Raw genomic sequence first — 15771 nt, 5'->3', positions numbered from 1 at the left:
GAGCTGTATTTAACCTGTATTCTCGCTTCACATCTGTCACAGTGCAAACTGCTTAAATGTACCATTTTTGAAAAAAACTCTGTTACAGCCGTCTGTGCCTATCCAGATGAAAACTAAGTCTGTTCTCACATGAGGCCACTCCTGTCTGTTTCCTTTTCCCCTCACCCCAAACATCGGGAAGGATTAATCAGCATAATGTATAAAGTATGCCAGATTGATCTTAAGCCGTGCTTAAGACTCCTGCCTTGCCCAAGGTTGCACTGTGCATGGCAGCATTAGCAGGCAGATCAGTACAATCAGGCAGGTGGTGCCAAACACCTGCTGTCAGATCTGCCTACCTCTGGGCGATAGAAGAAGCCATTCCAGACAAACTCTGGTCTGGTTCTGTGAGCTGATTGCCTGTCTGCTGCTGGAGCACCAAACTCAGCACATTGCAGGAAAGAAACTAGGTTTTTTAGGCAAAAGAAATTCAGTTGACGTGCTCTAACTCAGTTGCACCTTGTATGCTTTATTTCACATTGTGCAGCAATCAAGAAACTTGCTTCAGAAGCACCCCCTCATCAGAATTAAGTCACTGCTGTAAGTGTAGCTAGGAGGACTCGTGATGTTAACTTATTTGTATGCCAGAGTAATGCACCACTTCCATACGATTACTTTGTAATGTTCTGTGATTTTTATTGTTTGCATCAGAAAGGTTGCTTTTGCAAAATTCCATTTTACAGCAGCTGTTTGGATGCCTTCTTAACAGGAAAGAATCCATTTTAAATTCTTACTGCACAGGAGAATATTCGCTCAGCTCTAACTTGTTTGTTCGTTCTAGGGATTTTGGTGAGGAAGCTGCTTCAATACTTCATACATTTCTCAGTTGTGTTTTTTTCCCCTCAAAAAAGAAAAACCAACCCCAGGAGTATTAAAGCACCTTCTGTTACAGCTCTGCATATTCCTGCGGCCCAGCAGGGGACAGACTCCATTGGTGCGCTGACCTAGAGCGTTTTGAGTTTAGACCCTTTGGTTCACAGTGCTGAGTGGTTCTAGGAGCTGGCCTGCTGCAGGATGCCCTGCGATGACAAGCTCTGCTCAGTTACATAACTGAATGTTTCTGTTCATTGTGAGTGCAAGTTTAGCTCAAGGCTAAGCTTCTGTTTTAGGAAACGTGTGTCTTACTGATCCTTCTGCTTAATCTATTTGTATTTGCCTTGTGTTTCTGCTTTGCTTTCATTGTGAGTTTTCAGGAGGATTCTGAGAGAATTAAGTGTAAAGATGTGTAGTGTTCCTGGGATATTGGTGTGAAGCTTGTCTGTGTGTAAATTTGCCCTTTGTGTGATGAAACATGAAACAAAAATGAAAATGAAACTACCTTGTGACTTAGTGTACTGTGATTTTTAATTTGTTGCTAGGCACGATAAAGAAACTTTGTCACAAATGGCTTTGTCTCTTCAATTGATCTCAGAAATTCTGTGTGTGTGGGGCTGCGCTATGAATGTTTACTCTGGGTCAACTGCAAACATGTTTTCCATGGCAGTTGTTTCTTTCTAACTGTGATTTGCTTTCCATTGTTAAACTTGTAATGGGAATTGCTTGGGAGAACCTTGAATACCTTCATACTCCTAAACTGTTTGAGTAATACAGCGTATCGTGTGGGGTTTGCTCCACAGCCCTGGATAAACTACTTTTAATGGAAACAGTCTAACTTGAATGGCATGTTTGTTTCTAGGGGAATTTTCTCTTCAACTCTGGTAACTTTGCCATTCTTATTTTGCTTTAGTTCAAGTTATTCTTCAGATGCTTTGGATTTTGAAATTGAACACAAAATAGATCCAGTATTTGATTCACCAAGAATGTCACGGCGTAGTTTACGGTTAGCTGCTGCAGGATTTAATAAAACAGATGATGCCCGAAGTGATACCCTTCATGACAGCTCTTACTCTGGAAACGTGACTTTCAGAGAACAGTCTAAGTAAGCATTTTTATAATCACAATTTATTGGAGTCTTGAGACTTGCTGTTTGAATGTGATAGTACAAAAATAGTTTATTTTTATTCCTTGTTCTCAAAGTTTACTATCATAATTTTGAAAAGGATATTCATTATGTGGTTTATAATGAAGTCTTTGCAGAACTGTAGATGCTTTAAAGTGATAATTTTCTTTGAAACCTGACTTGTCCAGTCACATCTGTATTGAAAAAGCCTTTAAAAAAAACAAACAAACAAAACAAAACACAAAACTTTAGTGCTATGTCTCTTATCTTTGCTTTGTTCTCTAGGGTGGTAAGGCAGCGCAAAAGTACAAATAAACAATCTGGCAGTGTGAGAGACACACCGAGGAAAACCCTATTCAGCTCTCCCGTTTATAGCCAAAGCAGTTTCAATAGCCATACCACTGATGCATCCATGGTGTCCACAGTATTGGATGAATCTTCGATTCGAGAGCAAACAGAAGTTGATCATTTCTGGGGTAGGTAATGATTGCTATTGGTCATCAAACTGTGAAAAACACTTATAGACATATGTTTATACACACCAAACCATGTCTTCCCCACTTGTTTTTCCACACTGCCCCCGAACACCTGCACATACTTCTACTTGTGCTGTAGGTGTCTCATTGCTAAGATGTCTGCTGGAAATTTGCACTCTAGTAAAGCTGGTTGTGCTGACATATTCAACATCAGGACATACTGCACAGTGTAGCTGATATATAAACCAAAAGTATACGATTATGTGACACAACATTATAGGTGGTATAGGTTTACAGATAAGAATTTTAAGTTATATTTTTATCTCTATCACTTCAAAACGTGCATAGAGTAAACACATAACTTGAAGTTTCTCTTGAAAAAACAAAGGACAAGATTTTTTTTGTTTGTTATAGGCAGTAGTGTGTTTGAATTTAAAATACCTTAGTCTGAAAGTTTTAACTTAGCAGTACTTTAGGATTTCCCAAGAGGTTTCTTGTTTGTGTCATTGGTTGGTTTGTTTTAGCAAGTATGTACAGGTATGCTTTTCTGGAGTCTTTTTTCATTGTAGAGGAAAATATGGGAGTTAACTATATAAAGTATTGTGCAGGAGATCAGTGTCTAATTATATCTCCCAGTTCAGATTACTTTGTTTTTAGTCAGTATGCTTGTGACCTCTCAAGAGTACTAATGTGAAAAATTGTTTCAAACTTAGTAGAATGCATGCTAAACTTTAGATTACTTGTCTCTTGAAACAGAATCTTAAAACATGGTAGTACCAAAGTGTAATTACTAAGCAACGAAAACAGCGTAAGCTTGTAATTAACAGATTTGAAGTCAAATGGGAGTTAAGGAAAAGTGTAGCTTTGTCATTCATATTTTGCTGCTTTTGTGATAGAATGCTTTTTATTAACTGTTGCCATACTACATTAATATCTGAATAAAAGACTTTGCTAATCTGAGGGACTGAAAAAAAAGTTAAATACCAATCATTTAAGACCGCAAAGAAAAGTCATTTTTAAGAATCCTAATTTAAGTTCATGTCAGATATAATAGTTGTTTGTGGGGCTTCCTGATATTTGGGAATGAACTCGTCTTTTTTTTTCTTTCTTCTTTGAAGGTCTTGATGATGATGGCGAACCTAAGGGTAACTAAGCTTTCCTTCTGCTTTTCCATGCGTTCTATTTAATGGTAATTAGTGAAGTCAGTAATTTTTGCACTGAATTTTCTACTCTTGGTTTGCTAGGTAGTGGTACTATGCTAACACAGGGAAATGGAGATATGGCAACAGCAGAAACACAGACCACAATGATAAATGGCTACACCTGCAGTGATTGCAGCATGCTTTCTGAACGGAAGGAGGCTCTTACAGCAAAATCAGCTTCTTATGTGCCATCTTCCAGAATTTACTCTAGGGACAGGAGCCAGAAACATCCATCTAGTAAGTAACTTTCTACTGTGCTTTGTTTACATAGCAGAATGTTATATGGTTTAATTGATGCATTTTCCTCGTAGTGCTATTTAAGTACTCTTCCTCCCCTGTTTGATTATCGGTTAATATAATTCTAGAGATTGGATTGTATGAAATATTTTTGTTTCTGTATCAACTGAAACTCATGGTATCTTAAATTATATGTCCAAAATGATATGAAACAGAGTTGTTTTTTAGAGTTGTTTTTTAAGAGGTGAACCGCAACCACTCAAAAGATTGAACTCCAAAGGAGAAAAAACTCTTTCTAAATAGACTGTATAGCGACTATATTCTTGAAACTTGAAAACACTTGAATCTGCTGGGGGAGGGGAAGAAGAAAGGAAGACTTCTGCCTTCCCAAGGCAATCTCCATTCTCTGGATAGTGGATAGTTGGCATCAGTGTCTTGGCTTTATCTATGTATCTGTTGCATAGCATCCTGAGCTTCTTTATTGTTGGAAGTCCTCAATGATCACTAATGTGATATTTCTTCAATGGCCTTGAATTAGAAAGGAACCTCTTTTGGGATTCTGTAAATGTGTTATTCTTGAATGATGCACGTTTTCAGTAGCAGTAAACCTGTTTTGGAGTGCAAGGTATGACTTCGAACACTTTTGAGACAAGTATTTCTTTTCTGAAACTGTATAGCACAGGTAGGAATTCTGTTATCTTGGCAAAATGAGCTAGTTTTTGACACTGTATGGAAGTTGTTGTGTTCCAGAGTTCGTATTCACAGAGGATAATCTTAGAAATGAATCCATCTTTATATACTCTTTTGAACTCTAACCCAGCAATTGAAGTTGTGTCGGGGGTGGGACAGCACAGAATCATGGCAGGTTTTTGGAATGTGGCTGATACTAGGAAAGCAGCACTATGGAGGACTGATTTTGTTCCTGCTGCTCGAAGGAGAACTCTCTTCAGCACTTGAGGCAGACCTCTACAGTAACTCTCTTCCCTTAGTGTAAATGCAAGAAGAAGGTAAAAAGTCCTTTCCCTTGTAAATCCAAATTGTTTGGAGTTGTGGCTCATAAAATCATGATCGACAGCTCAAATCGCTGAGAAATCGTTAGTTCTGTAAGCAAGGAATTCATCACTATTCACTGGAGTTCTTAATTCCTCACTAAGGAAAAGTACTTGTGCTGAAGCCATCGTCTTGAAGTCGTAGTTCTTGCAAAAACATTCACCTGTAATACCAAATGCATCTAGACTTCTCAAACCATGCTTTCTTGACTGTCGTGCTCCTGGCTAAACAAAGGCTTTTGATGCTTCATCCTCACTTTTCTGCAAGTTAATGGTCATCAGAGAATAGAGGTACATCTTTATGTGAGTGAATAACTTATATTCACACTTCTTTTTTTTAATAGGGGGCACGTATTTCTTCATGAGTAAGATTCTGCGATTGGTCAAACATACTGCAACATCTTTTGCATCCCTGTTAGTGCAACTATTTCAAATGGTTTTGCTGAAGCTGAGTTATGAATTTAAAGGTACCTTTTCAGTTGTCTTCCTTGGTCTCCACAGAAAACCAGTGTGTCTTTCTTTGTGTTTTTTTCTTACAGACTTCATGTATGGCACTATGGTGTTCTTTTTTTTTATAGTCTTGGCTGGCTCTTGTCTTTCTCTCTTATTTTTTAATTCTCTCACTTGTGCTGCCCTTTTCATATTTTGCCTCTGTTCTGGAAGTATCAGGATCCAGGTATGTGAGAGACATCTGTGTTTTAGTTATGATTCCCATGTTGATTTTCTACTAGAAGATTGTAGAAGATAGAAGCTTAAGTTGTTTTTCAAAACTGTTTTGTGTGATAGTGTGGAATCATAACTGCTCAGTGACTGCTAAGGTTTGGACTACTTTTTTGAATCTTTCAGGCCATTTTGCACTTAAACCTTAATTCAATTTGTCTTGTAAATCTAAAACTCCAGTTGTTGCTCTGTATTACAATAATACACATCTTGTTTTCCTTTAAGTTCAATTCTTGTTTTCCTTGAATAAGTTCAATTCTTCTTTGTCTTTTTCGTCTGTAACATATGCTCTATGAGTGAAGTTAAATCACTCTATATAGAAGGTAACTGATTTTTGTGTGTATAAAAATTTCTTGTGTATTTTCCTGTCTTCTCTGCCTCAGTGCTCTATAGCCTGTCTTAGTGCTCTTTTCTCAGTTGCTTAAGATTTCTGATAAAACCAATATAAAGACATGGCTCACTTGACAGATGGGAACAGTTACTCAGGATTTGATGAGTTGTAACTTGTTTTTTAAATTAACTTTGCTATCTGAAAAGAAGCAGGAAGATATTTTTTCTTTTTTCAACCCAAAAACCCCTTCTTATTTAAGGAAGACAAAATAGGATTGCAAAGGGTATACTTCTTCCATGATCACTTTTCAGGTTTCCTATGGGTAACGTGGCTTTTAATAGTGAACCAAGCAAATTTAGTTAAAATCAAGATATATGAAAGGCTTTGAGCTTGAGAATTGCATTCCATTTATCCTTTCTGGATATATTGCAGCTCACTCAGATTACTGTGGAAGCATGAATGTAAAGGAGTTTTACAGAGAGGATAGCCATCATGATGTGAATGAGGAATCAATATGTAAGTACAAGAATTTATTACCATTAGCCTTGGGCTGTATGCTAGGGTGTTGCTCTAATGATGGTATGGAAGCTACACAGTAAATGCTTGTTTTCTAATTTAGGTGTAGAGGGGAGAACAGTGATTACCTAGTATACTGTACCCCAGACAAGTTTTAGTATGTTGGAGTTTGCTTAATAGTTCTTGGCTTGCTAACTGATGTCATGAAGTAGACTTGTTCAAATTATCTTGTAACAATCTTGATTTGATCCTGATTTTGTCCCATTAATCACCTGTTACCACAACCAACAGGTGATGACTGTAAGGGGAAGAAACTTCTTGAAACATACACCACAGAGCACATGCAATCTTCAAGGGCTAAAAGGGTAGCAAGGACCATTTCGCACACCTTTTCTTATGCAGGTTGACTTGAACATTTTTTTAATTTTGCTTTTATTTTGCATCACAATGTCTCAATATTAATCATTCGTACTGTTCTGTGATTATTTTTTCTAAAATCTTCATCTATCAATGTAGACTAAAATGTAAAGTGTCTAGGAAATCAAATTGCTTAACATCTTTCAGCATCTTTCTTTTCTGATTTCTTGTGCTGATAATGGCTTTTGTACAAGCTTGGTAGCTGGCTTACCTATTTAAAAACAAGGTGTGGTGACAGCATACATCTTGTGTGTTAGACAGAAAAGTCGGATTGTTAATTTATTGCGCTTTGGGGAAGCCTGTACTCTTGATAGGGTAGAAAGCCGCTGTTAAAGCAATATGAGGTATGGGTATGCAATAATTTAAATAAAGGGTTTTTAACATTTTATTTTTGTTCTAATGGTAGTCAGTTTTTACAGGAATCCTATACAGTGATAGACTCTTCCCTGTGAGATGAGTGTTCCCTAGTTTGAATGGCACAGGCATCAAGAATCGGTTGAGTGTTCTTTATTCAGCAAAGGAAAATGATTTGAGACCCTTCATTCACTTAAATGCTTTGCAAAATATTGGGTTGGTATATCTATAATCCCTCAGATTAACCTGGACATATCTGCTAATCTAAAAATGTAGGATTACTTTCTAAATGTCTCTTATGTAGTCTGTTCTGTGGAATGAACAGTCCTAGTCCTAGATACAGTAGCTGTTGGCTTCAGTAGGATTGAAGTTACAGCATTTTGTTGTAGCCTGCTGCTTTTGGCTTTTGTTTTAAGAGACTTGAAATTGACATTCTGAAGATCCCTGGGAGCATTCAATTAAATGAAAATTAATTGCTTGTAACTTTCATTAGTGTTTTTTTTTCTGTTTATCAGTATATTTGAGATGACATTAACTCTTTCACTGGGTTTTTAAATTTTGTTTCCTTTTTTTACATATGAACCTAGATAACAAACTCAATGCGTAATTCAGAACAAATACAACACTTTTAAAATGATGTGCTTAAAACATTTTACAGTATTACTTTTTTGATATTATCCATTATATTTGGCATGTTGTTCTGATAATGCCGTGATACAAAATATAAACTTTGTCTATTGAGAAGTGGTATTCTAACTACATAGAGGTTGTTGATTGTTGTCTATTGCTATACCTGAGAATTCTGCTTCTAAACTGTCTTGATTTTGCTTGGATTCATATTTATGAATGATTCACTTTGCTTTTAAATACTGAAAAGACAAGTCTGTAGGTTACTGGAAGGTATGGTTTAAAATTAAGCAGAACAAGTAATGATCGGGGTAATTGAGTTTATTCTAGTGCATGTACTGCGAGAGAACCTTAAGCTTATTACCATATAGTTAATTTGTTATAACCTAGGTTACTTTATGCTTCACGTGTTGCGAACAGTGGGAGCAACCGGATGGCTTGTGTCTCAGAAGGTGTTGTCTCTACTTTGGCTGGCCATTCTTTCTCCAGGTTACTATCCTAATTTGTGTGTGTATGTCTGTACGTTGCCTGTTTCTTCTTGGCAAAGTAGGAATCTGCAGTAGTTGGCTTACACTAATTCTGCTGTGCTTATGCTGTAACTTTGGTATCTTGAAATGCACATGCTACTGTGCTTTATTGACCAAAATATGGTTAATAAGAACATGCTTCTGTTCGCAGGCATAATGGGAGACTAACCAGACTGTTTGATGAGGGACTATGTGTGTGAATAACCCAGATAAGGGGTGTCAAGAAAAATGGGGTGTGTTTTGGTTTGCTAGTCACTTCCTGTCATGGTATTCCTCTTAGCAAAAACTCGTTCTGCTAATCTGTGCATTTCTTGAAACATACTGAGGTCCTCGGTGTGTAATAACTTGGACTCAAACTTCGCTGTTGAATTTCTGGCAAGATAGCATTGTTACAAGAGATTTGTTTCTTCTTTTTGCATGGCTATTGCTTTTGTTGAGTACCTGTTGTTATAATGCTGTCATACTGTGATACAAACCTAGATGTTAATCTGCGTGTGTTGCCTGTGCTTGTGCCTTTCTCTGCTCTGCAAAGTACTCTTGGCCACAGTTGCATGTCCCTCTCCTTGGTTTCCGTGAACATGTGCTGCAATAACTATTTCGTGTCACTGCTTTTGTCTTCTAGGGAGAGCAGCTTCTGGCGTGTTCAGGTTGCTTAGAACTGGCTGGTATCAACTTGTTACTTTGCTGTCTTTGCTCAAGGTGTTTCTTCTTAGAAGGTATGTATTCTTTCCAAATAACTTCTTGTGAGCAAATTCTTTACCCAGATATTACATAATAAATGCATTGTTTCTTTCCTGTCCTTCTCTAGATGCCTTCCAAAGATTTTCAAGCTATTACTGTTTGTCATCCCACTGCTGTTTCTATTAGGTACGTGAATTGTTTAGTTATCATACTGATTGCTTCCTACTGCTGTACCAAAATAGTACTTTTAGTTGAACGTTAGGCTTAAGGAGATAATTCAGAAGCAAAAAGACCAAGTTTCAGTTTGTGAAGCGTTTGTGAATGCTTTCAAAGTACCATAGGCTCTTTTCCTATGAAAGGAATAACTTTGGTTTAATTTCATAGAGCTCTTCAAACAGAGTAAGTATAAATGCGCTGAAGACTCTTTTCCTTACTTCCCTTTATAGGAACAGCATTGAGATCATAAAGAGTAGGCTATGTACTGATTGCTTTTGATTGCTGTCAATCTCCATAAAACTGTGTTTAAATTCTCTTAACGGTGCACACTAAATCATTCTTTTTCTTTAAACCATACCTTAACTGCTTGAAATACTGCTACTTTAGACAGGTTAGCTGGCAATGTTCCAAGCTGGTTGTCTCTTTTGAAATAGAAGGTGTTGAGATATTTTTGAAAAGCAACTTCATGTCTTTGCATGCCCTAAAAAGCTTATATCCACTTTAGGGAGAAGATAACTTCTAAGAGACTTACAGTGGGGAGCTTTAGGGAGAATAAGAAAGGAAGAAGATACCCTGTGTAGGAAACACTATTTCTTCTCACTAAGATATTGCAGAAATAAATGTAGTCTTTGTCAATTGCTGTTTCCATGGAAGCATAAGTTTCTTCCAACTTCTGTTAGATATTATGCAATGCAGTATGAAGTAAATAGGGTGTAAGGCAAGATATTTTCCCTTAAGTTAATAGGGTGTAAAGGAAAATATTTTGCCATAAGATAAAAAGCAATATTTATACTCACCTTCAGTGAGTATGGCCTGTCCTACTCAATAAATGGGATCTATGTTCCGGGGAAGTAGTAATACAAAAGTAAGGATATATCAGGATATATAATCAGAAGTCACCTGCCTCATAGTTGTGTAAGTGGTACTGATGGATGTTCCCTAATGCTCTTGAGTGGTTGACTTTAAAAAAACATTAAGTTGGCTCATGTAGCTAACTCCTATTCAGACTGGGGTAGTGTCTACTGTGTGTTAAAATGAAAGGTAGTTTGTGTCCTTAAATAAGAAGATAATCTGTAGATTGAACACCCTTTCTGCTTTTGCTTCTGCTCACTAAAGGTATATGGTTCTGGGGGTTTGATGGCTTCGTTTCATTATTGCCTTTGTTGAACTGGACAAGAATTGATAAAGTACAGAGGATAGATGACTCTATTTATGTTCCTGAGCCCCAGCCTGGTTCTTCTCATACTGTACAGCCTACAAAGGTAAGGCAAAACAGTCTAGGCGAGTACTTTAGTCTCTTAAGACCTCTTAACTCCCCTGTCCTCAGTATTTTGCAATAACTGCTTGACATCCAAGAGTAATTAAAATAACTTTTATATATTAAAAAAAAATCTTTACACCTTAGGATACCATAAATATCTTTGATTCCGGTCGTATAAGTGAGCTGGAAAAGCAAATGGCCTTCGTGTCTGATAGATGCCATCACCACGATGAAGAGTACAGTAAAGTGATGCTTCTACTCCATAATCTTCAAGATCAGGTTGCCCAGATGGGTGACAGAAGTGAAATATTGAAGCTAATAGAAAATGTAATGGGTCAACATCTTAAAGAGATGAAACTGGAGGAAAAGGTAAAGATAAGTCAGTTACTGACACTTTCTGAGACTGATAATAGTATTATTTTATTAATGTGGTTTATTAGTGATCTGTCTTTATGATTCTCTTCTTGGTATGAATTAACTCTTAAGCAGTAAATATGAGGAAGTGCTCAGTAGTATTCTGTTATTGCTGACAACGAAATAATTCCGGATAGATGGTCTAAAGTAGAATCTTATGTTGCTGAGAAGCAGCTGGATTTACCTGTTTTAATACAGAAAGGAAACACTAGGAAAGACTAGTGATGAAGGGATTTTATGGTAAACTTACCTGCGTGTAACTCCTCCTACCATGGAATCAAATCTTTTTATTTTCTATTACAAACTTTAATTTATTATGCTACCTGCAGGATAAATCACTTAAGCACTCTTGATATTCTTTGATCACAGAATGAAAGAAACATTGTACTTTTTATAAAGTGTCAGTTATGCTATTTGTACTCAAAGTACACGCCTTTTCCTTCCCTGTTTTTCAGACTGACTTCCTGGCTTTACATCGAGAACATGAGCTGCGCATTGTGATGCTGGAAGATCTTCTTAAAAAGCTGTCTGCTGAATCTAAGGTATTGAAAGTCAGCTTTGATAAGTAGCTATAGTGGTAACTAATAAAATAGGATAAAAGCTTTAAGTTGTGTGTTAGCTATCCCAAAATCCAGTTTGCTTCATTTTAGCTTTTAATGCTTGTTTAAGCCTCAAAACTTGTGCTCTTTCTCTTCCTTCTCCATTCTTAAAGGTATTTTCAGTTTAAAGGTTAAAAATTACTCTGCCAGGGAGGTAGATGCTATTTGGAATAAAATCTTATGATACAGAGGCACAAATATAAATAACGTAGGAACATACTCCTGTATAGGTGGGGCTAGAAAGTGTCACTTTTTCATTTGTGTTTATTCTTTCTGTATGTTAAACTTAACGCTTTTTGTATTTTTTTAGGATATTCAGAAGGAGTTTGACATAGCCAAAGCAAAAACAGTAAGGTATGAGCAATTTTTAAATATTTTTTCCAGTCCTAGAGCTAACTGATGGCAATAGACATTCTTTGAAATACAATTATAATTTCCCTTGTGTCAGTTAACTGACCTTAAGAGTGTATGTCAGCAAGCACAAACTTGATTTTCTAATGCTGAACATCAGCACAAGGCCCACTTCTGACGTGAGTGATCTGCAGCTACATGTTTTACTAGAGAAATCTGCTTATGTAGCAGAGTAGAATGACTTACGTATTTATGGAAGCTTGAGAGTTTTTCCTTAAATTGCTTAGTGAAGAATACAGTAGATGACTTTGATACACTTTACATTTAACTTTTTTTTTTTAATTTTACGATTTATAAACTTAATTTGTGTTTTTGGTTTGTCATCTATACTCACTACTAATGTACTGTGTGTAATACTAGAAAAAAAAACTGCAGAACTTCGTTAAGTAGTTTCCCCTTTGGGAGGAGAAAAACACTTAGTGAATTTTAATTTAAATTAGATGTAAATAGCTTCTAAATGCTGACTAATACTGTTTTTTCCAATACTGCATACTGAACACTGATCTGTAGTGGTCATGTAACCTGCTACCTATAGACACAACCAAAACCAGAATAACTTTGTAGGCAGGCAAGCGTTAACTAAGGTAACCTGAAATTCACTCTAATCAGTGGCAAACTCAGGCAAATAAAGCTCAACTGGTCTGTCCAGCCTTAAGCTACCAGAAATCTGTGTCTGAGTTACTAACTTGTCAATGTGATGATGTTCTGAAAGTCATCGCTTCTGGATTTGTTCACAAGTTTGAAATGTTTTGCTTTGAATAAATTCATTCGAAGTATGCCTTAGCACCTTCAAGGAGCTGTAAGCTCCCAATGTCCATTTCTGAATAACTGAACTACGAAAGCACTTTGTGGTAGACGAATATATTCTCATGCCTTTGGAATTTGATGGAATGATTGAAACTGCTCTTTCCTAATTATTGACTCCTTGTTTTTATCAGAGAGGATGAACATAATCAACTTTTATCCAGAGTTAAAAAGCTAGAACTAGAGTTGTCTCAGGTGAAATCGGAGCTGTTAACTGGGGAAAGTGCAAAGACGAGTTGTGAGAAAATGGATGTCATTCATGAAAAAGTAAGTTCTGTCATCATTCTTGTAAAACTTAGTAATACTAGATTTCATTCACAAACTTATTTGAAAGGCACTGCAAAAGTAACATGGTGATAGTATTCATTTTAAAGAACAGTAGTGTTTTTGGTAGTGGTACTGTGACATTTTTTTCCATTACTATGTGGCGTCTTATCAGATGAGTTTGTGGTTTGTTTTCCACAATGGCAGTTTTATTTGCATTTGAGATGATGCAATAGCAGTTGTGTGTATTGTACATTGCTGTTACAGCTGGTGCTACAGCTGGTGTATCATGTAAATATGGAAAGGAGGTCATGTAAAAGCTAGTTAGGTTTTTGATCTGAGACTTATTTAAAAAATAAAAAAAATCATTCTCTTTTTTTTGATGCCTTCTGTAAGGTTCAGTTTGAATATAGACAATAAAATACAGGTCTAGATTCAGGATTATCCACTTTGACTAAAATACCATATCTGAGTGTCATCACAAGATAGTCTAGCTACATGTATGTCTACAAATCAAAGTATGCCATAAGCAAGTGACTTAGTGATGTGCTTAACTAGGCCTAACAGGTACACTGCTCCCCTTAAGAGCTGAATGTTGCAATCAACTTATTTATGTTCTGAAACAGACCCCCTAATGTAAACTGCTAGATTGTAGGGCTTTGTTAGTTGTGTGCTGTTTACCAAACCAGGTAAACATCCATTTTGTCCATGTCTTCTGCATACCTACCTTATCTGTTGTTCCACTGTAAGTCAGTTTAGTTAAAAGACATGTGAAATCTAGACCTAGCGGTACTACTGGAAATATATATGTTGATTTTTCACATGTGCCTATTATATACAGATGGTATTACTTATTGGTTTATAAAGACTAATCAGTTCTCTTGTTAATGGCTTCTACTAGGTAGATGCCCAGGTTAAAGAATCTGTCAGGATGATGTTTTTTGGTGATCAACACAAGGACTTTTCTGAATCACTTCTCCAATGGCTTACATCCAATTTTGTGACCAAAAGTGACCTGCAGACTTTGCTGCAGGATCTGGAGCTGCAGATCCTGAAGAATATTACCCAACATATGGCTATTACAAACCAAAGAGTAACATCTGAAGTAGTAACAAATGTTGTGAACAATGCAGGGATCTCTGGAATCACGGAAGCGGTGAGTAAAATTAAGTGATAAGTTCAGACAAATTGTCCTTTATAGGCATTTTGTGGAGCATGACTGTCAATATAAATGGTAGTGATTTTTAAGAGATTCAAGAAAGAAACTGAAATGGGGAGAGCTACAGAAAATGGTTTCAGTGAATTCTTACAGCACTTACAGCCATTGTGAATGTGCTTTTTTCCCTGCAAAAGTATGTTATCTCCAAACTGGAAAAAAAAAAAAAAAAAAAAGCTCAATGATTTCAGAAGGTGGGGAATGAATGCAAATTCTGAAGAAAACATCAGTCAAGATGCAGTATCAATTTGTTTTAAGCCAATAACGAAGCATTTAAAAATAGCTTCTATGTTGACAGAGGCTTTCAAAGACTTGTGATGAAGTATAACATCTCAAACTCAAGTTTGTGACTTCACAGGTGTGTGTATATATCAATTTTTATCATTTGATATTAAAACATTTCTTTCCATTCTATTCTATGTGTCCATCTGTAGCAAGCACAGATTATTGTAAACAATGCACTGAAACTCTACTCTCAAGACAAGACCGGTATGGTGGATTTTGCCTTAGAATCTGGAGGTAAATAGTAGAAGAAATAATATAAATAACCTGAGTAGTAAAAATAGTGTTTGCTACAAATCTTAAAATGAGGGCTAAAGGGTAGAGAGCATCCTTGTGTATCACCAAATGGTCAGAGTACTGCAGTCTGTGCATATTGTTTACAGGGTCATATACCAGCCACCTACTTTATCACAGCTGAAAACAGGTGACTCCCAGTGTACGCATGGACTGGGATAGAATAACTTCTAAACATGTGTAACTGGATAATTGAGAACCATGGATCTGTATGTGTGGGATGTACACATCACTGAATTCACTATAGAAAATACATGCTCTTTCAGCCCTATAAAACTAAAAACCTTTCACATTTTCTTTAACTAACATTGTATTTGATAGAAGCACTGCACTGGAAAATGAGAAAATTGGAAAATTATTAGACCAACAATACCTTTACTAGTTTAGTTTTTTTTTTGGGGGGGGGTTGGGGGGGAAATGGTATATTCATTAAGCTACACAGACATCTCTGCCTTCACAAAATAATTCTTTACTCCTTCCTAAAAACTTATTTCTGCTAACTTGCTTTTCTTTTTTGAGGTGGCAGCATTCTGAGTACTCGCTGCTCTGAAACCTATGAGACCAAAACAGCGTTAATTAGCCTCTTTGGAATTCCTTTATGGTACTTCTCTCAATCTCCCAGAGTGGTGATTCAGGTAATTAAAGGCCAAGTAAACAAATTCAGTAACATTATCTTGCATTGAGTGGTCTGAGTTGTTTTTGGATGCTGGATCTTTGTCTGTAATACACTGTGGGCAGTGGGAGACAGGGATATTTTGAACTTATTTCTTGAAGTTCAGTGGCATTGCCCATGCTCTGCTTTAGAAAAACTAAGGTTCTCATAGAAGGCTTGAGTGGTGTATCGGACTTCTGTGAAGTGTAAGCACTGGGAGGATTCCTGTAAAATAAATGAATA

At 36.6% G+C, this 15771-nt stretch overlaps 1 protein-coding gene across 8 annotated transcripts in view; it reads left to right on the top strand.

The window, feature by feature from the left end:
• The window catches only part of SUN1 (Sad1 and UNC84 domain containing 1), a 29050-nt gene that overhangs the window by 11185 nt on the left and 2094 nt on the right, over positions 1-15771 (top strand). For 5 of the 8 annotated variants that reach the window (XM_032197393.1, XM_032197401.1, XM_032197395.1 and 2 more), the window contains 18 exons: positions 1766-1957; positions 2264-2454; positions 3573-3599; positions 3699-3893; positions 5287-5409; positions 6426-6509; positions 6801-6911; positions 8298-8396; positions 9057-9150; positions 9243-9301; positions 10448-10593; positions 10737-10961; positions 11462-11548; positions 11916-11959; positions 12955-13087; positions 13986-14240; positions 14735-14819; positions 15396-15511. In XM_032197393.1, the coding sequence (XP_032053284.1) occupies positions 1766-1957; positions 2264-2454; positions 3573-3599; positions 3699-3893; positions 5287-5409; positions 6426-6509; positions 6801-6911; positions 8298-8396; positions 9057-9150; positions 9243-9301; positions 10448-10593; positions 10737-10961; positions 11462-11548; positions 11916-11959; positions 12955-13087; positions 13986-14240; positions 14735-14819; positions 15396-15511 (2266 nt within the window). The remainder of the gene's footprint in view (positions 1-1765; positions 1958-2263; positions 2455-3572; positions 3600-3698; positions 3894-5286; positions 5410-6425; positions 6510-6800; positions 6912-8297; positions 8397-9056; positions 9151-9242; positions 9302-10447; positions 10594-10736; positions 10962-11461; positions 11549-11915; positions 11960-12954; positions 13088-13985; positions 14241-14734; positions 14820-15395; positions 15512-15771) is intronic. The other 3 variants (XM_032197399.1, XM_032197400.1, XM_032197398.1) reach the window with 3 other exon arrangements.

Source organism: Aythya fuligula, chromosome 15, assembly GCF_009819795.1.
Source record: "Aythya fuligula isolate bAytFul2 chromosome 15, bAytFul2.pri, whole genome shotgun sequence".
Taxonomy (NCBI): domain Eukaryota; kingdom Metazoa; phylum Chordata; class Aves; order Anseriformes; family Anatidae; genus Aythya; species Aythya fuligula.
This window is presented reverse-complemented; position numbering and strand designations above follow the sequence as displayed.